At 49.1% G+C, this 26,179-nt stretch overlaps 3 protein-coding genes across 3 annotated transcripts; 1 reads left to right on the top strand and 2 right to left on the bottom strand.

The window, feature by feature from the left end:
• Nucleotides 1-41: 41 nt before the first annotated feature.
• LOC307083331 (ATP-dependent RNA helicase DDX39A-like) lies at nucleotides 42-8,965 on the bottom strand. Its single transcript, XM_079747179.1, has 11 exons — nucleotides 8,891-8,965; nucleotides 8,332-8,393; nucleotides 7,845-8,049; nucleotides 6,826-6,953; nucleotides 4,485-4,761; nucleotides 3,746-3,864; nucleotides 3,142-3,273; nucleotides 2,727-2,836; nucleotides 2,109-2,253; nucleotides 1,237-1,384; nucleotides 42-262 (listed from the first exon to the last, which is right to left on the bottom strand). Exons 2-11 carry the CDS (start codon nucleotides 8,332-8,334, stop codon nucleotides 246-248), a joined length of 1,284 nt encoding a protein of 427 aa, XP_079603305.1. The 5' UTR covers nucleotides 8,335-8,393; nucleotides 8,891-8,965; the 3' UTR covers nucleotides 42-245.
• A 2,359-nt stretch (nucleotides 8,966-11,324) lies between these two features.
• LOC307083228 (volume-regulated anion channel subunit LRRC8D) lies at nucleotides 11,325-16,024 on the bottom strand (the record flags this gene model as incomplete). The annotated part of the gene is made up of 5 exons (XM_079747062.1): nucleotides 11,325-12,480; nucleotides 13,106-13,483; nucleotides 14,003-14,256; nucleotides 14,854-15,396; nucleotides 15,689-16,024. The coding sequence occupies 5 exons, from the start codon at nucleotides 16,022-16,024 to the stop codon at nucleotides 11,325-11,327; spliced, it is 2,667 nt and encodes an 888-aa protein (XP_079603188.1).
• Nucleotides 16,025-18,288: 2,264 nt separating this feature from the next.
• On the top strand, nucleotides 18,289-24,890 carry LOC307082175 (uncharacterized protein). Its single transcript, XM_079745656.1, has 6 exons — nucleotides 18,289-18,546; nucleotides 19,330-19,615; nucleotides 21,204-21,325; nucleotides 22,180-22,311; nucleotides 22,579-22,744; nucleotides 24,584-24,890. Exons 2-6 carry the CDS (start codon nucleotides 19,348-19,350, stop codon nucleotides 24,877-24,879), a joined length of 984 nt encoding a protein of 327 aa, XP_079601782.1. The 5' UTR covers nucleotides 18,289-18,546; nucleotides 19,330-19,347; the 3' UTR covers nucleotides 24,880-24,890.
• The last annotated feature ends 1,289 nt before the right edge of the window (nucleotides 24,891-26,179 follow it).

The raw sequence follows: 26,179 nt of genomic DNA, 5'->3' as shown, positions 1-26,179 counted from the left end.
TCTACAAAAACAGCGATATAAAGATGAGATTTGACGGAAAATGATTTTATAAAAAGCTTTAATTTTTTAACCAAAAATCAAATAGTAAAAATGAAATAGTCAACCCCAATCCCTCGTAAAACATGTTGCAGCACAACAGTGAGCAAACTTTGAGCAGAACATTAAAACAAAAGATGCTGATTTTCTTTTAATCTCCCAACACTGAATGAGATCCACATTGAAGACACTTCGCCGGGTTGGAGCGTTTATCTGGACTGCTCGACTGAGGAGACAGAAAGACACGAGTTAGAGAAGGCCTGTAAAGACCAATGCACCCATCCCCACCACCAGCAGGGCATTCTGGGCACACACAACCGCTCAAACGGGACTCTACATGTTAGTTGATCAAATGTAATCCTGGTTTAATCCAGGTTACACCCATGCCAACATGTTTTCTAAAGTACCCTGGCTTAGGCAAACCGCCAGCGATCCTTTTGATGCACTCAGTAGTTGATCTGGAAGAGTGACCTTTGACCCTAGGCGTGTCCAGCATTTCATTCCTCCCCGATGCGTCACCAGGGAATACATGACACGGTCTAGCCTACAATGCCGTGTGTCAAACACCAACTCTGCACACTGGGAACTTCTCCTACCCTGGTGAGCCACTAATAATTACCGAACGACCCTGATTTATTATCAATTTAATTATATATCCTGCGTCGAAACTTAAAAAACACATAGCTCAAGATTTAATCATACGATTTCAGAGATTAGTTTAATTGAGGAGCGGCTGCGTTTTTATGATATCTAAATTATACATTCAGGATTTTTAAATACCAGTGTAAATCATAACACCTCCCAAGCCTATTCGACACATAAGAAAGTTCCAGAATATCAACCAATAGCAAACTTTCACCATTTCTTTGGCACTGAAATGCAGAAGTTAAAGCACCTTCCAGTCCACTTAAATGTTCTACTCTTGAGTGAGAAGGCATCCACTGGGGCTTACTGTAGGTGGAGGTGTCTACCTCAATGTGCTCTACAGTGAGAAGGTATCTAGGGAATCTTACTGTAGGTGGAGGTGTCTACCTCAATGTGCTCTACAGTGAGAAGGTATCTACGGTATCTTACTGCAGGTGGAGATGTCCACCTGAAGGCTCTACGGTAACTTACTGTAGGTGGAGATGTCCACCTGAAGGCTCTACGGTAACTTACTGTAGGTGGAGATGTCCACCTGAAGGCTCTACGGTAACTTACTGTAGGTGGAGATGTCGATCTCGTCGGGGAGCTCGGCCACATTGACCTCAAAGCGGTCCTGTACGTCGTTCAGGGTCTTGGCGTCCGTCTCGTCCGACACAAAGGTGACGGCGAGGCCCTTGGTCCCGAAGCGTCCAGCACGGGCCACCTGGGGGAGGAGCCAGGTTAGAGCGGGGGAGGAGCCAGGTTAGAGCGGGGGAGGAGCCAGGTTAGAGCGCAACATGGTCGAATGCAACAGAGTCCTTTAACTGACTCTTTTATCCGAAGCAACATGTTATGTTTTAGAGATTCATAAGGAAGTAAAGGTCTAGAACCTTTTAGAAGGAGGCTTAAAATAAACTTGGGTTTGAACCCTGAACTTCTCATCTCTTGGATGAGAAGTTCAGGGGTATTTCCTGCTGGGTCTTCCCCTGTCTACCAGACCGAGCAGGAAAGACCAGGCTGAGGGACAAACTAAAGTTTGTCCAATAAAGAACCGCAAGAAAACAAACTATGACTATTTTACCCATACGACTTATCCATCCTGTAATTTTGTCTAGTCGCAATTCAATTTGTACTAGTAATAATGATTACTGCAGATCTCCACCATTGGTCTTACAGTACAAATATAAAAAGGGAATTGTAGATATGTAGAATTAAATACTGTTTAGTGAAAATGTAATTGATACGTCAGCATGGAATTGTAAGAAAGAATATCATTAGCGATATGACTTTTGATCAGTAAAAACAAAATCACTCCTCATCAGCCTTTTTGATTAAATGTTAAAGCCGTCCATAACATGACCGATATACATAATATACTGGCTTGGAGAGCTGATGACCGGACACTATTGACTGACTACAAGAGCCGCCTCCCAACCCTGCCCCCTCACCCTATGCAGGTAGGTGTCAGAGTCCTCGGGCATGTCGTAGTTGAACACAATGTTGACCCTCTCGATGTCCATGCCTCGGCCGAACAGGTTGGTGGCCACCAGGATTCTCCTCTGGAAGTCCTTGAATTGCTGGTAGCGGGAGAGCCTGGAGGGGGGGAGTGGAGATTAACCACAGGCACTGGGGGCTGGAGCCCTCCTCACAGGGCTTGCAGCAGAGCAGTTCATGACCGAGCCTTAAGGCGGTCCGTACACAGGGCTATGAAGGAACACTGTGTGGAGCTGAGAAGCCACACTGCGTCGGCATGCACACTAGGCATGTATGTATAGGAAAAGTTCTCCATCACCTAGAGGCAAACACTAACATCATTACATACTAACCCTAACCTTAATGCTTTGGACAACTACTGTGTAGACCATCCTATTTATTAGATAATTAATATTTATTAGACCTCGGTTCCAACAAACAGATACCAGAACCATATTGTTCTCCTATTCCCTCGATGCTCCCCTGTGGCCTAAGAACACGTTTCCTCTCAGTAAGAGCCCAGAGAACTGACTGATGGCCTTCTCTCCACTCATGCATCTCACTCACACCTCCCCCCCCCCCCCTAGACTGACCTCTCTTCCTGGGCCATGCCTCGGTGGATGGCGATAGCGGGGAAGTTCTGCTCCACCAGGAGCTGGGACAGAGCCACACAGCGCTGAACCGACTTGACGAAGATCACCACCTGCAGGCCGAACAGGGACATGGCAGGGTCAGTCATATGGACGGTTGGAGGGAACTGGGATTTGCATAGTGCACTTTTCTGATCATAACATGAATCACATTTGGCCTGATGCTTCTTAGGTTTCAAGTTCTACCCTGCATGGACTTAGAGGAATGCTAGTAAACAAACATGACTCATTTGAGTCACTTTTAATTCTCATCATTGTCCCGAGACACCCAATTTTACATACTGGGATGACACAAGATACAATTTCGTCAACAAGTACAACACGTGGTTGACTCTTTAACATGTTAATGACTTCTCACCTGGTTGAACTCCAGCACGTCCAGCAGGTCGAAGAGCTTGCGGTTCTTCTCGCTGTCCTTCAGCTTGCAGTAGTACTGCTGCAGGCCGTGGAGGGTCAGCTTCGTCTCGTCGTCCACAAACACCTCCATTGGCTGGAGACAGGAGGAATGAGTCAGGAGAGTGGAGCTCCACACAAGCTCTGCTTTAGGACCGAGTCCATACAGAATCATTCATCAGCATTTTCAAAAACATAAGTTTCAGACCTGCCTCCCTCAATAAAATTATAATTCAGTCACAAAGTGCACATGAGGCCCCATTTTGGGTTACCCTGATCCTGAATGTGTAAATAATGCAAAGATAAGTCAACTCAAATCAAGCATAGAAAGCAGGGATGAAATAATATATATAGCCATTTATGTGTAGCACGATTCTAGGCGTCAACAATACCGGTATCATCAAATTGACTTCGACCTGAACCCCAAAACAGCGGCGTAACAGCGCATCAGGATATTTAGAGAACCGCAACAAATATATGCACTCAATACTTAATTTGTTCCATAATAAAAAGTCAGCCGAACATCCCCAAGAAGAGCAATTCAAACAGGCCTAGGACCAACTACTCACGTCTTGCATGAACTTCCTGCAGACGGGCCGGACCTCCTTGCTGAGCGTGGCGCTGAACATCATGCACTGCTTCTCGTGGGGCGTGAGTCTGAAGATCTCCTGCACATCGTGCCTCATGTCTGTCACGCAGGGGGGGGGGAATCACGGTTGTTAGCATTCATCTTTTACACGCCCGACTGAATTAAACATGCAGCCAGGGAACGGTTTGGATACGCAACCGTGCATTTTGCCCTCCAGCCAGAGGAGGGAATCGAGCTTTGGCAGGAACTACTATTTGGCCCATAACGCTTCACTGAGATAACGGCAGGAGCCCCAGTTGTGCTGCTGCAACCCACCTCAAACTGGCTTGAGACCCATTTCTTCTGACTAATGTAGTTATTGTAGGTCGCTTACAACTTTATTGGGTTGGACGGCCAAAAGCCCATTTAATACATGAAGACCTCACTGAGCCAGAAGTCCAACCCCAGCTGCTGCTTAATGAGACATAACTTTAGAGCAAACTGTTACTTGTGTACAAAGAAAGAAAACGACCATCATCTGTAAGGCAACCATACTAGGGCCGGTTGTACATTCAGGAAACCCATTCATACAGAAAGGTCCTTCCTACTGCCATGTTTGAACACTGCAGCAAACACTTTAAATGATCAATTCTCAGTGGATCTGGTCGTTGAAGATTAGTTTAGAAGCGTTCCCCAACTTAAGTAAAAGGTACATTTTCAGGTCTGTAAACCAGCCTCACCGAGCTGCTCCAGCATCTTGTCGCACTCGTCCAGGACGAAGTGCTTGATGTGCTTCAGGACCAGGGACTTCCCGCGGATCAGGGCCAGCGTGCGGCCGGGCGTCCCGACCACAATGTGGGGGCAGTTCTTCTTCAGCACCTCCTCGTCCTTCTTGATGGCCATGCCCCCAAAGAACACGGCCGCTCGTACCGTGGGCATGTACTTGGAGAAGCGCTCGTACTCCTTGCTGATCTGGAAGGCCAGCTCCCTTGTGTGGCACATGACCAGAACGGAGACCTAGGGGGGAGAACCGGGCCATTGGGGGAGAGAACCGGGTCAGTAAGAGAGGGGGGGGGGGGAACCGGGTGAGTGGGTGGGTGGTCCCCATGGTCCAGGCTCACGCTAAATTAAAGAACCACTCAATCCTATTGACGACATATTGGATACTGGTTGCAAGATTGTCAAACAATTCTAATTTTAGATTATAATCTGTTCACAGATGTGCACAAATCAAGGTGAAAGGGAGAATTGGCATTCTAAAGAGTATTTTTTGGTTTCAAACAATCATGTGGCCCGCATCTGTGTTCACGTTAATGTCTATTAACAGTGAAACTAGCCTATCTAGCACAAGTCACCAAATTTTTTGTTTTCAAATCGGAATTTAGAGTGGAAATAAAAAAAAACATTAATATCAGAGGGGTTAGCCGTGTAAACTGCTCTAACTTGTTTGTGGTTCAGTAAACTGAATTTGTCAAATTCTTGAAGATCACTTTTTTAGAGTAAAAAATAAAATAAAATAAAGTATAGAGTTAGCCTGAACCGCTCGGTTTAGAGACTTTATTTTTAAGATTTTTAACGATGCCAAGCACTAGCCCAGCAACGTAAGTCTCTCAGTTATAAATTGTACTTCCTATGACCCATAATTAAATGCAAGCATTAAGCAACAGATTTAGGCCAATTCAAAAATGTGCCGAGGCCAAGATCAATAGCCTGCCTAATTAATCTACTCAAATAGAAGATTTGATCAACATGACAATACAGCCGTTAAGGTACAGCCCCACGCTATTGATTGTCTTGTTTTTGCATCCCTAGTGTACGACATAGCATCCCCAGTGTGTGATAAATAGAGATGGGCGATATGGCCTAAAATCCATATTGCGATATACATTGCAGCCTCTTGCGATAACGATATATATCACGATATAAAATCATAAAATAACCGTTTCAGAACAGGTTACATAGACCCTAAGGAAACCCAAACTGCTAAATGTATTTAAAAAAAAGAGAAATATAGTATGTCATTTCGAGAACATTTATTGTGAAACACTGTAATCATACAACATAATGTTGCAGATAAATAAAATTAGTGGGTTTCTTTCCTTTAGTGCAAACCATTCTAAAAGGCACTACACTTAGTTTAAGTCCTTGGTTCTTAAATGCCACCCAAGATGCAGAGAACAGGAAAAACGGGTGTCTTTCTAGATAAGGAACAGACACTGTACTGACAATTAGGGATGGGCATGATTAATTGATGATCGATCATTGATTGTTAAGATTTTTGTCGATTACGTGATATTTTTAACCATCAAAAAAGGGGTTGACCCAGCCGGAGAGGTGGTCTCGGAGATGTTGCTCAACATGGAGCAAAGAGGAGACGGAACGTCTTTTGGATATTTGGGTCCGATATCCAAAAGACATTCCGTCTCCTCTTTGCTCCATGTTGAGCCACCACCCGACGGTCCGACAAAAGCAAGTAAAAAGTATGCTGGAAAACATAACTTAAAAATGCCGATGCATTTAACACATTCCGAGTCAGGACGAGGGAGAAGGAGTTGGACCAGTTCGCAGATCAATGTATATCACCCTGGATATCCATGATTGTTGACTTTCACCGGTGCTTCCACCCCCCCCCCCCTTTTTCTTTAACGCTTTACAACGCCCCAGACCTTTTTGTCCAATGATTTAACCCATTCAGACCGGATCACGCATCTGTGCGTGTTTACCTTTAAGACCGGATTGCGCATCAATGTGTGTTTACCATTAACCCATTTGTACGGCTGCGCGGAGCAACATTGTATCTACTAGATACAATGTTTCGCCGCACAGCAGCCGGTACAAATGGGTTAACGTTCTTTGCACACATGCAGGTCAGTTGACGAATTCTGGCACTGTTGCGAAAATTGCAATGTGAAAAGGAATTGCACCAAACCAAAAATTAAACATTATATTTTGCGTCATCAACATGCATTATCGCGATAGAGCGATAGAATTAAAATCTCTATCGTAGGCCATTTTTGTATCGTTTATATCGTATATCGTTTATATCGCGCATTACTAGTGATAAATAGTCCCTGCACATACCTGTCCATCAACGGGCTCAATCTGCTGCAGGGTGGCGAGCACGAACACGGCTGTCTTGCCCATACCGGACTTGGCCTGGCACAGGATGTCCATGCCCAGGATGGCCTGGGGGATGCACTCGTGCTGCACTGGAACGGGAAAACACTGCAGCTCAGTACGGGACGTCAGCTCCACAGATTCAGTCTTGCAGGACGGGGGCAGGAGAACGCCGTTGTTGCGCTGCTGACTACCAGCCCTGGTACCCTACCGGTACCAGACCAACATTGTACACTGCATACAGTAACCTCTCAACCACTACACTGTTAACATGCTGCAATAGAACACCGGTGATATTTATGTTACTGCTTTACCATCGATTTAAATTATGTTGCATATTATATTTTTATCTTGTTTTGCACTGCTTCCATTGCAACGATTTTTTCCTTTAACTGTTCACTGTCATCTGTTGCTTCAGATAAAGCAGCCACTTAAAGAATGAATAGTATCGGTCCAATGTAGACGAGCGCAAATAGACGATGGAGCCATCAGTGTGTAGTGTACTCATTATTCAAAGCAACAGAGAATTCAGATTCATGCCCTTAACGAGCTGTTCAAGGACGCCTACAGGTAAACAAAGGGCATGGGGGATTGAACCCAGAACCTTCCCCGATGGGAGTCACACACGCACATCAACACGTCTATCTTGACCTCCCCCATCACACCATCCACGTCCTGGAGACCCAGCGGTACATTACTGAACTGATACAGCAGGAGACCATGGTTTACGATAAGAAACAGTACTGAGTATTGTGTCGCATCTTACCCTAGCTATCTTTGTTGCATACGGGGAATGGGTTAACCTAACGCTTGTTAGTGTTTGGCACTTGTTTCTATGAACCTCCTTACTGTACCAACAGAAATATATTATCGTTTCTCTTTCTTCTGACAAATGGGCCCTCAATTTACCCCAAACACACATCTTCTAGAGACCCAGGGGTACATCACTACTGAACCGGCAAAACAAGCTGAGTGAGCCTCACCTTCTGAGGGATGCTCGAAGCCACAGTCCACGATTGCCCTGAGGAGCTCCGGCTTCAGCAGGAAGTCCCGGAACCCAGAGCTGTGGATGGACACGTAGGAGCCCTTCACCTCCTTCTTTAGGGTCTGGGTGGCCTCTGGGACCCCCTGGGGCTCCTCATCCTCCTCGTAGTCCAGCAGCTCATTGTCGTTCTCAGCCATGGTGTCCTGTGAGGGTCAGAGCAAAACAAACAACTGATCAACAAGAGAGCCAAGTTTCGGTGTTAACTTTGAAACTCGATTCTGGTATACAAAACTAAATGACGCTTTATCAAACACACCCGTTGTTACCAGCTGTAGGTTTGACCCGGCTTAAACACATTTTAGGTTGAATCTTCAGATAGATATTTTTTTGTGCACACGTTATGCATGTCTGATATAGCATTTAACAATCTATGATAAAGTCTCTATGCATGATAGTCTAAACATATTTTTGAATCTTGAACTCACCATTATTAGAGGTTGAAGTTGATCCGAAAGAACCGAACAGTCTGATCGGCTTTTTAGGATAACTGGAGACAAAAATGGTCGATGTGTGAGTGAAACTCACTATCAAAAACACAAACAAGGGATCCTAGAACAGATCTTGGGCTCATAATTAACCAAAGGAAAGCCCGAATATCAGAGTTGTATTACGGCTTCTTCAGCTAGCGCTACACAAACACACGGAGAACCAACTACACATTACAGGGTTGTTAGGACTGGCTTACATTCGAAAGAAAGACTACATGAACTTCTCCGACGGTCGAAACCCTACTTTGCACAGATATTCAGTCATTCAAACGCACAAACATACATAATAGCTTCGGGTCCTTAGCTAGGCTACATCGTTAGCATCGGTAGCTAGCTCGGTGACTTACTTGCAAGAAACGACCCGCATTATTATAAATATACTAGAAAAGAACGCCCTAATAAACCGCAAAACATAAAGCCTATCGTTTGTGTTAAACATACGATGTTTTCTGCGGCTCCGTAGAACTTATTAGGTCCAATTGTCTGGTAGTCTTACCTTAAAGATGGTACGTATTGAACACGCAAGATTCAACACCGCATGGGCAGGCCTCAATACGGAACTACCACCTCCTTTAAATGCGCGCTCCAGATTGGTCCTCTCAGACGCCTATCTGCGGACACGGACCGCATCACCACCACGATTGGACGAATCATTATGCCAATCATCAAACAGCTGGAGCCTTGACGAAAGAAGCGGGATGCCCTCCGACAATAGAGATGGAGCCGGCAAAACACACACACACACACACACACACACACACACACACACACACACACACACACACACACACACACACACACACACACACAATACACGATGTCACTCATTCAGATTACTTTATTAATCCAGAGGAACATTTTGGTTTATTATACAATTGTTCTGCTCTAATATAGAAAAAAAATCATATTTAATGTGAGGAATATAAAATAAGATATATTTATTGTTTGTACATTGTTAACATTTATTTGCATGTTTTTTCATAGACGACCGCCAATACATAACACAACAAGTTAAAAGGATGTGATTTTAGTATGAATACTAAAACAGCAGTAGGGTACTGATTCTGGGACATCACAGTCAATATGTTTAGCCTTAATGGAATTTATTTTATTTAATTGCTATCATCCACAAAAAATATTTCCTTAATTTATTATTGGCCATTTGATTTTTTGAAGACACATCAATCATATCAACTTTAATTCCACCTCGGAACCGACGGTAAACAAATCTGCCGCATGACAAAAAACAACACGGCTCAATATTTAATCCATCGCGTTATTAATGGCGTTAAGCGGACCCGTTCAAAGGCCACGTTGTGGCGTCTACTCAGCGCTGCGGCAGATGATGAATGGAGATCGTTTACGGATGAAAGCTGGAGTCCGGCGCTGGCAGCACTTAGCTCCGTTAGCCCGCCGCTTCCTGGCTGCTCCTGTTGGTTTTCAACCGCCTCTACAAACACCGCGCCCCCCTCCACGCACGAACACACACACACACACACACACACACACACACACACACACACACACACACACACGCACGCACGCGCGCGCGCGCGCAAACTCACACACACACACACACACACACACACACACACACACACCTCTACAAACAGCCCCTCCCAGCACTCGGAGCTTCTAAAGCCCCCATTGAAGCCTGATTAACTCTGCGTCGCAGACCCACCAGAATGAGCCCACATCCGACTGCTGGGTCTGAGTATTCCCGCTCCTCCATGACGAGGAAAACAAACAATTAGCAGCAGAATTATAGCCAGGTATGAGAAATGTACCGGGGTGAGTAGGGTGTATAAGAGGTGGCTGGGTTAGGAACATACCCAGGCTATGGCACCATTAGTGGCCTGTAGTCTCTGAAATATGCTAGTCTCTAAGATATAGTCACTATGATGAGTCTCTAGATCTGATACAGTCTGTATATCTCTGATAAAATCTGTATTTCAGACGGATTCACCCTGACCGGTGAACGACACCTCACAGACTAAAGATCAGAGTGAGACGAAGCCACAAGGGCCGAAGGCCACACAACCGCCAGTCAGACCATTGAGGCCAGAGAGGATCAGCCTTGATGGCACAGAGGAGCATGTCTTTGCAATCACTGCGGCAATAACACGCAGAGTAGGACTAAACTTATTTGTGGCTTGATTCCTCCGTCTCTTTATCGATATAATAACGTTTGACACCAAACGGGACATAGTCTCTGATATAGTCTCTATGCTGTAGTCTCTACGATGCTGTCTCTATGATATCGTCTCTATAATGACGTCTCTATGAACCGTCTCTATGATGTGGTCTCTACGATGCGGTCTCTATGATATCGTCCCTATGAGGTAGTCTCTATGAACCATCTCTATGATGTAGTCCCTACGATGCTGTCTCTATGAAATCGTCTCTACGATGCTGTCTCTATGATATCGTCTCTATGATATCGTCCCTATGATGTCGTCTCTATGAACCGTCTCTGTGATGTGGTCTCTACGATGCTGTCTCTATGATATTGTCTCTATGATGTAGTCTCTATGAACCGTCTCTATGATGTGGTCTCTACGATGCTGTCTCTATGATGTCGTCTCTATGATGTCGTCTCTATGAACCGTCTCTATGATGATGTCTCTACGATGCTGTCTCTATGATGTCGTCTCTATGATGTGGTCTCTACGATGCTGTCTCTATGATGTCGTCTCTATGATGTCGTCTCTATGAACCGTCTCTATGATGTGGTCTCTACGATGCTGTCTCTATGATATCGTCTCTATGATGTCGTCTCTATGAACCGTCTCTATGATGTGGTCTCTACGATGCTGTCTCTATGATGTCGTCTCTATGATGTCGTCTCTATGAACCGTCTCTATGATGTGGTCTCTATAATATATTCTCTACGATGACCTCTCTATGCTCTAGTTTCTATGAACCCAGCTCTATATCCGGGACTCCAGGGCTGAGTGGAAGTTCCACTGGTTGGTGGAGAACCGTGGAAACGTCCCGGAGCCTGGACGGGACGGGGGGAAGATGCCAGAACCGGGTCGGGATGGGGGGCCTGAGGGGGGGGCGGGGGTCTGGACCAGAAGGTCCCGGGCCCAGCAGGGCAGGGTGCGGAGCAGGCGGTCCTCAACCACCAGACCCCCGGTCCCCCCGCCACTGGCCCGCAGCCCGGGGCAGGAGGCCAGCTCGGGGGGCAAGTCCTCCAGGGGGTTGCCCCTCAGGTCCAGCCGGCAGAGCAGCCCCAGGCGGCCCACGGCGGCCGGCAGGGCCCCCAGGGCGTTGTGGGCGGCGCTGAGGACCCGGAGCTCCGAGCAGCCGAACAGCTCGGCGGGGAGCCCCTCCAGCCGATTCTCGCTGAGGTCCAGCTCCGCCAGCCGCCGCAGCTCCCCCACGGCGGGGGGCAGCGCCCGCATCAGGTTCCCCCCGAGGAGGAGCCTCCTCAGGCTGGGCAGGGTGAACAGCGCCGGGGGCAGGCTCTGGAGCTGGTTGAAGGCCAGGTCCAGGGCCTCCAGGCCCCGCAGCGCGCCCACGCCGGGCGGCAGCAGCAGCAGGCGGTTGTGGTCCAGCGTGAGGCTGGTGAGCCCCCGCAGCGGCCCCAGCCCCGGGGGCTCCTCCAGGCTCCGCAGGTCGTTGCGGCCCAGGTCCAGGGTCCGGAGGCGGGGCAGGGCGGCCAGCCCGCCGGGCAGCCGGTCCAGGCGGCAGTCCCTGAGCCGCAGCTCGGCCAGGCCGGCCAGGCGCTTCAGCCCGCCAGAGGGCAGCAGGCGAAGCCCCCCGTTGTGGAGCTCCAGGCGGGCCAGGCCGCCCGCCGCCTCGGCCAGCTCCGCGGGGACCCTCTGCAGGGCGCCCCGCAGCACCAGAACCCGCAGGCGGCGCAGCGGACGCAGGCTCCCCAGGGCCCAGCCGCGGGCCCCCGGCCCCTCGCAGCCCAGCGGGCCGGACAGGTGCAGCTGGCGGAGGCCGCGGAGGGTGTAGACCCAGCCCGGGACCTCCGAGACGGCGCTGAAGGACAGCTGCAGGACCTCCAGGTGCTCCTGCAGGAAGACCAGCGCCCCGGGCTCCAGCGCCAGGGGGCAGTGGTCCAGGTGGAGTGCCCTGAGGACCACACACACCAGACGGACACACACACACACACACACACACACACACACACACACGCACACACACAAGAGGGACACACACCACAGGGACACACACACACACACCCACACACAAGAGGGACACACACACACACACACACACACAAGAGGGACACACACACCAGAGGAACACACACCAGAGGAACACACACCAGACGGACACACACACACACACACACACACACACACACACAAGAGGGACACACACCACAGGGACACACACACACACACCCACACACAAGAGGGACACACACACACACACACACACAAGAGGGACACACACACCAGAGGAACACACACCAGAGGAACACACACCAGACGGACACACACACACACACACACACACAAGAGGGACACACATCACAGGAACACACACCAGGAGAACACACACCAGTGGAACACACACCAGAGAGACACACACCAGAGGATGGGGGTGATTATCAAGACCTACCCAGGATGCTTTACATTTGGAATAAGGAAGACACACACACACACACACTGTGTGTGTGTGTGTGTGTGTGTTTGTGTGTGTGTGCGTGCGTGTGTGTGTGTGTGTGCGTGCGTGCATGTGTGTGACGGACCTGAGTGAGGCCATGGCAACGACCTGCGCGCCGAGCCGTGCATGGGCGACCCGCTCCAGTCGCAGCGTCCGCAGGTGTCCCAGGGAGTAGAGGGCGGGGGGCAGGCGGGGCAGGGCCCCCAAGGTCAGCCCGGGGCCCCCCTCGGGGTCCTCCACCACCAGGGCCCGCAGCTCCTCGGGCCCCCAGCGCCGCTCCAGGTTCTCCTCCAGCAGGCGCGTCTCGCTGACGGGGGACAGGAAGACGGAGAGCCGCTGGGCCAGCAGGGGGTCGTACTGGTCCGCCATGTGCAGCAGGAAGGCCAGGTCGTTGGTGAGGTCCGGGACATCCCCCAGAGGGGTGGGGTCCCGGGGCACGCTGAAGGAGTACTGCCTCAGGGAGCTGGACAGGGGACAGAGAGTTAGAACTGGAGCAGGAGTTCACAGTTAAGTCAGTGAGCCCACTGAACCAGAAGACTTCAACACAATGTCATTTGAAAAAATGTGTTTTGGGCTGAGAGTTTTAGGGAAGGAGGGGGGGAATGGGGGGGGGGGGTGCTATCGCCATGGTTACGAATCATGCCAACTTCATGATCCTTTTTTTAGTACCGTAGGGGGGTAACACTGTTATGAGCGTTATAATAAGCGATGTCGTACAAGAAATCCGCCAGTATATATAGTATATATTATACTATATATCAAGCATGGAACCTAATACTACCGCTAATAGATGACTATTATCAATAATAATAGTAATACGACTACTGTATAGGAGGGGGAGGAAGAGGAGGAGGGAGAGGAGGAGGAAAAGGAAAATGAGGAGGAAGAGGAGGAAGAGGACCAAGGGGAGGAGGATGATGAAGACGAGGTGGAGCATGAGGTGGAGGAGGAGAAGTAGCGTGAGGTGGAGGTTCAGGCGGACCTGTGTGCGATCCAGCCCAGGGCGTAGAGGTTGAGCAGGCCGTAGGAGGCCAGCAGCAGCAGGTAGGCCAGCAGCAGCTTGTGGAGCAGCGAGGCCAGGGTGTGGGCACACTGGAAGGTGCTGTAGCCCACCAGCTCGCCCTCCTTCCCGGGGTGACACACGTGGGTGAAGGCCATGGAGCCCAGCAGGGGCGCGCTGAGCCCCACGATCAACCCCGACGCCAGCAGCTTGAAGAGCGTCTGGGACACGTACACCTGAGGACACAGAGCAGTGCATGCTGGGAGAATCTGAGGGCACAGAGGAGGGCATGCAGCGAGACACCTGAGGACACAGAGCAGGGCATGCTGGGAGACACCTGAGGACACAGAGCAGTGCATGCTGGGAGAACCTGAGGACACAGAGCAGTGCATGCTGGGAGGACCGTCGGTCTGGGTGGATCATTACTGTTGTACTGTTTGTTAATTAAGATTCACTTTGATCCACAGTGACTGACAGTGGATGTTGGGAACATGTCATTAGGGAGCAGGTGGGAATAGACTGCGGACATTGGGGAATCGAACTTGGTACCTTTTAGCTGAGAGCCCACAAAACCGAAAAAACACCCACACACACACAACCACACCCACAGACACCCAAACCCACACCTACACACACCAACAGCCCCACACCCAACCCCACCCAACACCACCTGAGCCGAGAGCCACTACAATACCCTGCCTCTGTGGCGGGAAGGATCCATGCACATCGATCCATTTGGAAGAGGCTTCTAGATGCCTTCCTGAAGAGGCTGAGGACAATCAAAGGCGAGCGTTCCTATTGGTCGCTGGCCGCTGCAGAGCCCCGCCCCCTACCTTGTAGATGACGTCGGAGCTCTCGCAGTGCGCCCGGAACTTGCGGACCCTCTCGAAGAGCGCCCGGGCCTGCTCGCTGTCGCTGCGGTCCAGGCTGACCCCGCCCTGCCCCGCCCGCTCTCCCGCCCTCGCGGCCGGGGCCCCGCCCCTGGGGCCAGGGGGCGGGGCCACGGAGGAAGGGGCAGGGCCTAGAGGAGCCGTCGCCCTCCCAAGCGAGGGACTGTCGGTGCCGGAGTCCACGCTGTAGCGGTGGCGCGCGTGGGGAGGGGTGGGTGTGCCCGGGGGCGGGGCCTTGTGGTCCCTAAGCCCCGCTCCCTCCAGCGTCTTGGGCATGGTCTCGTGCAGAGCGGCATGTGAGAGGGAGCGTGTTGTCCACGGCGACTCCACGCACTTGGCGAGCACGGCCAGGAAGTGCTCGACGCGGGCGGAGGTGAGCGGGAGGTGGAGCCAGAAGGAGCCGCTGGCCAATAGGAGCAGAGTCTGCAGCAGGGCCATGTAGGGGGAGAAGCGGGAGTACCATGGCAACGCCTGGTGGTAGCACACCTGGAGACAGAGACGGCAGAATGGACACAGAAACACACACATTATCCCACATGATCATATAGGATCAAACACCTGCAAACACACACACACACACACACACACACATACACACACACACACACACACACACATGATCCTGTAGGATGACATATGCACGCAAACACACACACACACACACACACACACACACACACACACACATTATCATATAGGATCAAATATACATAGGCCCTACTTGCGCGCACAGACCCACACCGATGAAGACCCACCCACACACACACTTGTGACCTACCTGACTGATGAAGACGTACTGCTGATAGACCAGAGGTTTGCGCTTTGCCGGCCGGACTGACGTCTCTCCGCTCGGGTTGATTTCCACGGCCACACCGCCACCTGCAGGCGAGCTGTGGTTAGTGCGGGTGTCGGTGGAGGAGGCGGCGGCGGCAGCGGCGTCCACCACGGGGAGACACACCACCTTGTCCCGGGAGAGGAGCACGGTGCCGGCCAGGACGGACAGCATGAGCATGAGGACCACCAGGCAGTCCATGAAGACTTCCCACCAGGGCTTGAGCAGCTTGGAGCCGCTGGAGGGCTCGTGGAGGCACGTCAGCTCCGATAGGGCGAACATGGCGACGTCCTGGGAATTTTATGAACTGTAGTTATAACATGTCCAATATAAACAATCTTCGGAAAGCAACCATAAACCAATCTGAGTCCACCCCCTGAAGTTTTGTTATTTCCTTTGATAATAGGCTGCTTAAAGGTGGTTTGGGGACGTTTTCATCCTTCAAACTGCATGTCTGGGTTAAAGTTTAAAGATAAGTAAAAGTTTGTCAATTCGTGCACCTTGCACGGTACTGCTTAGCGTTAGGCTGCAATGACGTCGCTTGGACCTGCAGCACCAGATCCACTTACCTCCTCCTCTCTGGTCCTTCACCGACCGAACACAGCCGTGGTCTCCGGTGCTGGATTCCAGTCAAGTCCGGTTCCACCGTGAACGGTCCCTAACTTCACAGAGTGGGGGTTCCCATGGGGAATGAATCTCTCCCGGTTGGCATGGAGAAGGAGCCTGCCGGGGCAAGCATCTCACACTCAGGAGTGACTTAAAACCAAATCAAGCCATTCACAGTCCGTCCACGTCCATTCACGTTGGTGTTATTATTTTCCAGTTGCTGATCTGAGGTGATATACTGGTTGTGTGTTCGCGTAGGACTGGCTGGCACCTAATTTGCTCCCTAATTATTGGGAATTAACAGTAACAAAGGGCCTACCGTGAATAACCAACTACTATAGGCTGCTGATACGTTTACACACGCACGTTATGTAACTATTTCCCTTTGTCTATTTAACGAAATATGAGTGTGTGTGTGTGTGTGTGTGTGTGTGTGTGTGTGTGTGTGTGTGTGTGTGTGTGTGTGTGTGTGTGTGTGTCTCTGTGTGTGTGTGTTTGTGCGTGCTTGCGTGCGTGCGAGTAAACAGAGCAGAGCGAGAGAGGATATTTTATTATATTATTAAATCACTTTTTGTATTATAGAATTATACATAGTACTGTGCTATGTTAAATTACATAGGATATAATGACATTATTTGACATTATATAATCTTAATCTATATATTTTCATAACGGAGTCGGTTGGTCTTCTCGGATGGTGGTCGCAGTGCATCACAGCTGCCCTAGAAGGTGCTGTTTCCTCATGCTGATGGCAGACGTTCGGCTTGACGTCATGCTTATTGTGTCTTACAATTTAGTGCAAGACACAACAAACTGCGAGGTGAGGAGCAATTGGGTAATTTCTCATAGAAATATCGGATGTTTGTATTGTTTAGAAGAGTTTGTAGGCGATTACTCCATCCGTCCTCTGCTGCTGTTTGCAGAGCGACTCGAGGCCTGTGGCTTCACACCCACCGGGCCCTAAACACGATGTGGCCAAGACATCACACCTCAACACCCCTCATCACAAGGCAACGCCCCGGGCCCCGGCCTGGGGCACGGACCACAAGGGCCCTACGGGCCTGCCCTGTGAGAGTCTATAAAGTTTCAACCCAGTCTCACGGAAATACGTGACACTGTCACGTCATTTAATCTATTCATTCGTAATCTGGGACACGTCATTTCATTTTTTTCGTGGCAAAAAGCACAAATCTCTTACAATATGACAGCTTTTGGCCACCCGTTTCTACTTTCTACTTTGACAATTCACGGATATATTTAATTCAGGTGCGCTGCTCTGTAGGCAAACCACGACGGAAAAAAGGTAGCTGCTTCATCTCTTCTTTTTAAAATGAGTTTGAAATTTGTGCTTTTGGCACGAAAAAATTGAAATTACGTGTCCCAGATCACGAATGAATAGATTAAATGACGTGACGTGACAGTGTCACGTATTTCCGTGAGACTGGGTTGAACGTTTCACTGGAGCATCTATTAGAGATATAAACAAATCATTTATGATGCCAACACAGAAACACATCTCAAGATCAGGACGGTACCTCGATGTGACATTTATGGATCAAAGGATCTACTTCACATGGAGAAGGCTTTCTGAGAAAAAATGAAAGAGTTCTGGGTGTTGGCTTTCTCTTGCATATATCTTGCATAGATGCACATATACACTTCTCCCCCTGCACTCCCTCTCCCCGCTACTCCCCCTCTTCTCCCCTCCTCTCCTCTCCTCCCCTCTCCTGCTCCTCCCCCCTCGGCTCCCCTCTCCTCCCCCTCCACACACTAACCACAGAGCCAGCAGCTTGCTGCAGGATGTTCTATGTTCTAAGATAACATTTAACTACCGTTGATTTGTGGTGTTAAGACCCAGTGGCGTGGGTTGAGAACACGTTTAAGGTTTATTGTCATTCCTAGAACAACAGCAGTCACACATGGCTAAGGCATACAAATAAACGAGGCATACTTCAGGGCTTCGTTATCCACTAGTGCTGTATTGCTTTTGTTTCTTTCGTTTTCTAATGTGGCTTTGATTAACAACTCGAGGTGACGGGATAATACACGTCAATCACACCTTTGCTGCCCACAATTCTAAGAAACGAAAGAAATCTAATCAAATCTGAGTCGGCTCGTCACGGGGACAGAGAGGAAGAAGCACCGACTTAAACAACGCAAACATCTGAAGCCTCCTCTATTCTAGCTGTTGCTCTACGGTGAGTTTACGCTTAAGGACTCACAAGTTCTCCGTCAATTTAAATTAGAATGTTAAGTTTCTTTATTTCATTGCCACTTTTAGTTTGAAAAGTTTTTTGGACATTAGGTCGCCTAAATCCATTTGAAGTTAAAATAGGCTACTATTTATTATATTGACAACTTACTTTTATTTTTATATTAATTATTTAAAGGCCTATAGGATTGAATTTATTAAGTATATTTGATTAATTAAGATTTGTCAGAGTAATTTAGGCATTAAACTAGGAAATAACAGTTTATAACAGTGTTGAATTGAATTTACACCAACTAAATGAAGCAATATTCATTGAGTTAAAACACTATCTATCACTATTACTGCAGAAACACCTTAGAATGGAATGTATAAGATAATGTATAGACAGAGGGCCATGTATGGACGAATACAAATCTAATCATTACTATATGCATTCAAGATGCTTTTTAAGATCCAGAGAGGCCTCTTTGATAATCACTGCATTATCCTCCATATTCATAAAACAGACGAACACGAAGAGTGAGTCTAAAGTCAGATAAACGGGTTAATCCGGGAGATCTGCAGGTGTGTGCAGATAAGTGCTGAACACAACAACCCGCCAAACCTCATCCCCATCCCACCAACGGATCACAGCAGCAGGTGCTTCTGGAGAATCTGTGCCACCAGAGGTACGCTCAGTGCGTCGACTCAACTTACTCTCCAACACCACCTTCCCCTCTGCTCTGCTGTACCGTGTACGTGTACATGCACGTGTACGTTTACCGTGTAGGTGCTAGACCCGGCCGTCATGCCCCGCTCCTTCCTCGTGAAGCCCACCGGACGCCGCACGCTCCGCGACTCTGTTGACCGAGCCGATCACGAGCACGTGGACCCGGTGCCCCGGTGTGCGCGCGGACAGATGCTCGTCCCCGTGTTCGACGGGCCGCGCGCCGCACCGGGGGGCGCCGGAGCAGAGTGGGGCCCGTCACAACGCTGGACTCAAATGGATACTAGACCGACCAGAACCGAAAGGACCGTCCGGACCCCCTCGTCGCACTGGCCCGGCGAGTCGCCCGGTGAGTCCCCCGGTTCAAGGCAGTAAGATTGTTTCAAAGCAGTAACGTCAGGAAAATCATACGATGGATGATGTTAGGATCATAGGAGGATGTTCCTGACCTTCTGCTTGAATCACTTTCTTCTTCTAAATAAGAAAGAAAAAGGCGAACTTTGCTCAATTGACTGATTTTCGGGGATTAAGTCACTTTGACGGTTTGATTCTCTGTTTTGTCGTAAGGACCTCGTTTGGTGAGAACACCTTAACGGTAGTCCGGATTTGAACATTAATAAAAAGGTTGTAACCAAAGTGAAAGCGAGGTATCACTTTGATGAACCGAAACCTCACCCTAACCCTTCATCCGAGTTGGATTAGACCGCTCAGCTAGACAGGAGTAGAGCCTCAGCATCTTTCATTATATGCTCGTCCTTCCCCAGAACTTGATCTGATTGTTTTATCCCAAGCTACATTAAATCTTAATATCCTATGTTTTACATTCTGGTTATCGGTTAACATTATCCATAGTGCAGGGCTGGCCCTGGCCTTTATGGGGCCCTAGGGGAGATCAGCCGAAGGGGCCCCTTCAGAATGGCACAACATTAATTTACATCGCAAACTCCTCCAACCTGCCCTCCCGACACACGCACGCACGCACACGCACACGCGCGCACACACACACACACACACACACACACACACACACACACACACACACACACACACACACACACACACACACACACACACACACACACACACACACACACACACACACTCCCCCTTACTATCAGTGTTCCCCACAGAAGGCCCACATCAGTCCCAAAGAGAGAAAACGTTTTTACACTGCCAAATATGCCCGTCTTATGAACGCCTTTTTACCGGCATGGTCCGCGCGTTAACACTGCCCGAGATAAATTGCCGGCTTGAGCTAGCACCTCAATTTACCCTCCCGGACCCTACACATATTGGCAGTTTCAGTCTGATGCAAATGCGATTAGAAGGCTCCGTGGTTCCCGGGGCGGGTGTTGGGTAGAGGTGTTGCTGTGTTGTCTCGACAACAGAGACAACGCAGGGATATCAACATGAGTAGTTATAACTGGGGAGACGGGGAAATCCGAGAGCTGCTGATAATGTGAGAGAAGGTGATGCAGTAGCATTAAACGAAGACGGGTATAGATGGTGCAATCTACGAAAAAGAAGCAGAGGAACCATTGTTACGAGGCTTTTGTCGGGATGAAAACAAGGGGTTACTAAAATAAAGAATATGGTGGTGGTTTTGCACTTGGAAATAGTTAATCGGGTTTTTTTGCCTACACTCAGATGTATACCCAGTCTTGCATCCGAGTCTCTTGAATCATAAAAAAAATAAAAACATTTGTTGTATGCAAATCGTTTTAAAGAGGTCTACTCTCCGTGCACCGCCCCGCCATCTCCGGTGAGACAAGAAAGCCTGCTCTGTGACGACGGGGGTTTTACACAGGCAAGACAGTGAAATTTCCGGGCTTGCCAAGCGGCGACCGAACCGGCTTGGCAGGGTAAAAATGACTAGAGAGAGAGAGGGGGGGGCTGGAGGACTCTAACCCTCCTCATACTGTCAGTGTTCCCCACAGACGTCCCGCTGCTTCAGACCCAGAGGGAGAGGGATCTGGAGCAGCTGGTGTTGGTGCTGCTGGACCACGCCTCGCAGGCCGCTCTGACGCCGCGACTCAGCGCCTGCACGCACTGCGAGGAGGTAGGAGCGCCGTTACACCGCCCTGCTGAACGCTACGTCACGGGGGGAGGAGGAGGGGGGCAGGCGAGGGGGAGGACCGCGAGGAGAGGAGTCATTTATGTAGTGCTGTCACTCCATATGAGTGGCAGTACTACATAAATGTTTCAAGTGCATCTTGATTCCTCCCAAGAAGTGGAAGTGAGAGTGAGAGAGAGAGAGAGAGAGAGAGAGAGAGAGAGAGAGAGAAAAAGAGAGAGAGAGAGAAAGAGAGAGAGAGAGAGAGAGAGAGAGAGAAAGCAAGAGAGAGAGAGAGAAAAAGAGAGAGAGAGAGGGAGAGAGAGAGCGAGAGAGAGAGAGAGAGAGAGAGCAAGAGCGAAAGAGGGTGTTGGGAGAGAGACTGCAGAGAGAAAGGGAAAGTGTGCACACTTTTTCACTCTCTCTCGGATTTACAAGCCAGGTTTCTGTCCAAATGTATTTGATGGAGAAACTGTAGCTACTGTTACACACATATTATGGGCTGGTCATCGAGAAAGGGGGTGTAGATGGCAATAAATCTCAAGTCAGGTGCCAATACACCTGTAGAAGAAGAGGGCAACTGGATGACATCACAAAACACTCATATCCCAGAGCTGTGCTCTTAGTTCTGACGGACCAGTTGGCCTGCAGGCGGAGGCTGGAGTGACTCAGGCCTGATTGCTGTACGTCATCGTTTATTCACATTTTGAATCTGTTTCCGCACACTCAGTCATATTTACCTTTGACAGAACCACCCACCGTTCACACTCCCTCAGGTGTGAAAACTGTTCTGCGATGTAGTCAACAGTCAGAGACGGCAGTTCCAGGTGTTCTGAGATGTTTCCTCTCTGCTTCTTCAGCCCCTGTCTCAGTTCCGGCCCACCAGTGGGGGGGGTGTTGGCCTGTCGGACCCCGCAGTACACCCCGCAGCCAGCAGGCGGCTTCAGAGCCCTCCAGGCAGCCAGCCAATAGCAGCCTGCAGAGGGGAAAAGGTTGCGTACCATTTGTTTCGACATTTTCCTTTAAGCCAATCTGGTATGTCCACATAATTAAATGTATATCGATGGAACTATATGTGTGTGTGCGTGGTTGTGTGTTTGTGTGTGTCTCTTTGTGCGTCTGTCTGTCTGTCTGTCTGTCTGTCTGTATGTGTGTGCGTGTCTCTATGTTTGCGTGTCTCTATGTGTGTGTGTCTCTTTGCTTGTGTGCGTGTCTCTATGTGTGTGTGTGTGTGTGTGTGTGTGCATGTGTGTGTCCAGGAGCGTAGCTTCCCCTGCCCGGTGTGTGGGAAACGTTTCCGACGTTCGTCCACGCTGACCACCCACCAGCTGATCCACTCCGACACGCGGCCGTATGCCTGCTCCTACTGCGGCAAGGGCTTCCACCAGAAGTCTGACATGAAGAAACACACCTTCATACACACCGGTAGGAAGTACACACACACACACACGCAAACACACCTTCATACACACCGGTAGGAAGTACACACACACACAGACACACGCAAACACACCTTCATACACACCGGTAGGAAGTACACACAGATACACATACACACACATGCAAACACACCTTCATACACACCGGTAGGAAGGACACACACACACACACACATAAAGACACACACACATACACAGAGACACACACATACACACACACGCACAGAGAAACAAACAAACAGACAGAGACACACACACGTGTGTGTCTGTGGGGCTGCGATTCCCTTTAAGACGACATAAATCACAGAAGGCCAGAAGAGGATATCAGTGCACGATGCGTTTTATTTTCCACAGAAGAGAAGGAAACATACATTTCCAGTGCAACATCAGTGAACACATATCTACTAAAAGTCAGACACACACACACACACACGCACACACAGACACGCAGACACACACACACACACAGACACACACACACCCCGGTAAAGCGGAATTCACACTTCTGCATAACCCACCCTCTCGTTATAATCTGCATCTGGACTCAAAGCCTTGTTGAGTCATTTTATTCTCGGGTCTCTCGACCACTTGACGTATCTCTGCGCTCGTGGAGGACATCACCCTGCTCAGGGCCGTACGGTCTCTGGCTCGCCGGGACTTCCCGCTGGCGCTCGGGGGAGATGTGTGACCTGGGGCGTAACGCAACACGTCCCACCTCGTGACTGCAGCGGCTCGCAGTGAGAGGGCCGGCAGGAAGTCGTCCTGATCAGCCAATCACATCACGTTAAGTCAACGTTTAGACCCCTCTACCAAACGCTACCTACGTTTAGCAATGTTTTTATCCAGTGCGATTTACAATAAGTACATTTTTCAGAAGAAAGAGAATCAACAATATATCTCTGTGGGCACAGTAAGGATGTTCATAGAACCAAGTGCCAAGCACTAACAATCACTAGGTTAACACATTCCCGTATACAGAAAAGCAACAGTGTTCATATCAATAACAACAACCAACTTCCTTACACACCAATATCTATTGAAGAAGAACGATATAACCACTTCAAAAACAGAGTTTTTCAGTACCTAGCTGTATTAGAACTAACACACTTAGTTATTCTCCACCTGTTTGGGGCTGAGACTCCACTATCCACCCAAAGACAAAAAAACATTGAATATCTAATAGGTTATTAGGAAATCCACAATTCTCCACACACAGACTAAAGACAAAAAGTTTCCCACAGATACAGGCTCATATAAATCAGGAGATTGCAAACGTTGAATATTGACTGGATAATACTGCGAAACAATATACTGCTAATAACGTTGTAAACAACAACAGGAACTTTCTATATTTTTCGCTGACTGGCTTCACTTTATGAAATATCTACCACTGGTTAGAAACCACCGCACCACTGGTTAGAAACCACCACACCACTGGTTAGCAACCACCACACCTAATGTTCTGTTCCAGTTGTTTCTCAATCCTCTGGTTCTGAGCTGCTCCTCTGGTTCTGAGCTGCTCCTCTGGTTCTCCTCTCTGGTTCTGAGGTGTTCTCTGGGATGTTCCTCTGGTTCTCCTCTCTTGTTCTGAGGTGTTCTTCTGAGATGTTCCTCTGGCTCTCCTCTTTGGTTCTGAGATGTTCCTCTGGTTCTCCTCTCTGGTTCTGGGAGGTTCTTCTGAGATGTTCCTCTGGTTCTCCTCTCTGGTTCTGGGAGGTTCTTCTGAGATGTTGCTCTGGTTCTCCACTCTGGTTCGAGGTGTTCTTCTGAGATGTTCCTCTGGTTGTGAGGTGTTCCTCTGAGATGTTTCTCTCGTGTTCCTCAGGAGAGAAGCCCCACGTGTGCCGGGTGTGCGGGAAGGCCTTCAGCCAGAGCTCCAACCTCATCACCCACAGCCGCAAGCACGCCGCCGCCGCCGACAGGTCAGTCTCCTGCCGGCTCCGCCCCCGCGGCCACGACAACCGCCACGCCCTGCAGCGCCACCAGGAGGGGCCCTGTTTCTACGGCAACACTCCATCAGGGAGCCCCGCCCCCCCATGGAGCCACGCCCCTCCGGGGGGCCCCACCCTCGGAGCCGGCCCAGAGGGGCGTCCCTGGCCGGGGTCAGCCGAGGCGTTCTGAGACCCCGCCTCCTTCGGTTGGTTTGTTTGCCGTTTTACTCCCGAATTCTTCTGTCTGTGATCAATAAAGTTGTTGGAGGATCTCAGGGTGTGCCCGTGGATTTGTGGTGTTACCAACTGCTGTCATTTAAGGTCGCTTCAGCCAATTGACTTTTAAATGACTGATGTTGTGGAGATGAATGAGTTGAGACACATTAAAGCGTCAGTCTAGTCCAGAGCAACAGGAGGACCGTGCGTTGATGAGGGTCTGCCTGACGTCACCTGGCTCTCACATCTAGATGGTCCATGTGCTTCACGTGAACCAGTGGAAAATGTCCTCACTTTTCTGATTAACTGTGAAACAGCAACGTTTGGTGACTTGCTACATCCTAGTATTGCAAACCGAACATACAAAGTATACTTTTTAAGTAAAAAAAAAACATATCAAACCATATTAACAATATTGATTTGCTGTAACATAGCTCAATCCTTTTCTCTACGTTAGATAAAATAAAAAATATAAATAATAGTTGATGATGGGTCATTATCAAAGTGCTGCCCTTTAACTGACCTTGAAAAGCACATTAAAAGTTTTGCAGTTTTGCTTTCATTTCCAAATGTTTGAACGGTTGAACTGTGAACGGGGATGACGCAACTCTCTCTGAAACAGTGAAACAGGAGGGATACAGTAACCTCAGTGTGGTTGTGTTGTGTAAGAAGATTGCTAAATCACTTCTTTTTGGTATAATTCAGGATTCAGAAAGGTTCACTGGTGTGAAATACATTTTCACAGCTTTTTCTTTTGAGTTATTTTCTGTTTGGATTTGTAAACAAATATTTCCTTCTCAGAGATTGTTAACTCTCTAATGTAGAGGGAAAAATAGAAAAAAAAATAGATTTATATCACAGCTTTTCTGGTGCAGAGCTTTGTTTATGTGAACACAGGTATCTGTTCAGAGCAGACACACTGAAGGTTGGACAGGCTCTGACCCAATGGTGAGCCCAGGCCTAGCTCCTGACTCTAGCTCCTTAAAACACAGCGGGCGCTAGCCTTGGGCTAACGTTAGCCTCAGGCTAAGTTTACCCTCGGGCTAGGTGCTGTTCTGCAACATTATTGAGTCAAATGTGTGCTCTTCTAAAGCCGTGTGGTTCAGTCATGGTCGGGTCATGCTGGGTACTGGTCTGGAACTGGTCAGGAACTGGTCGGGTCACGTGGGTACTGGTCAGGAACTTGTCAGGAACTGGTCGGGTCACGGTGGGTACTGGTCAGGAACTGGTCGGGTAACGGTGGGTACTGCCCAGATACTGGTCGGGTACTGGTC

Source organism: Pollachius pollachius (assembly GCF_949987615.1).
Source record: "Pollachius pollachius genome assembly, chromosome: 11".
In the NCBI taxonomy this organism is placed as follows: Eukaryota; Metazoa; Chordata; class Actinopteri; order Gadiformes; family Gadidae; genus Pollachius; species Pollachius pollachius.
Note: the sequence above shows the minus strand (reverse complement) of the source record. Positions and strands in the feature narration are given on the sequence as shown.

Coding starts and splice junctions, on each gene's coding strand:
- LOC307083331 (XM_079747179.1), bottom strand. Junction 6,954..7,844: donor CTTCGAGCATCCCTCAGAAG/GTGAGGCTCACT, acceptor TTCCCGTTCCAG/TGCAGCACGAGTGCATCCCC. Junction 2,837..3,141: donor ACGTGCTGGAGTTCAACCAG/GTGAGAAGTCAT, acceptor TTCGGCCTGCAG/GTGGTGATCTTCGTCAAGTC.
- LOC307082175 (XM_079745656.1), top strand. CDS start 19,348: ATGCCCCGCTCCTTCCTCGTGAAGCCCACCGGACGCCGCACGCTCCGC. Junction 19,616..21,203: donor CTGGCCCGGCGAGTCGCCCG/GTGAGTCCCCCG, acceptor TGTTCCCCACAG/ACGTCCCGCTGCTTCAGACC. Junction 22,312..22,578: donor CAGCCTGCAGAGGGGAAAAG/GTTGCGTACCAT, acceptor GTGTGTGTCCAG/GAGCGTAGCTTCCCCTGCCC.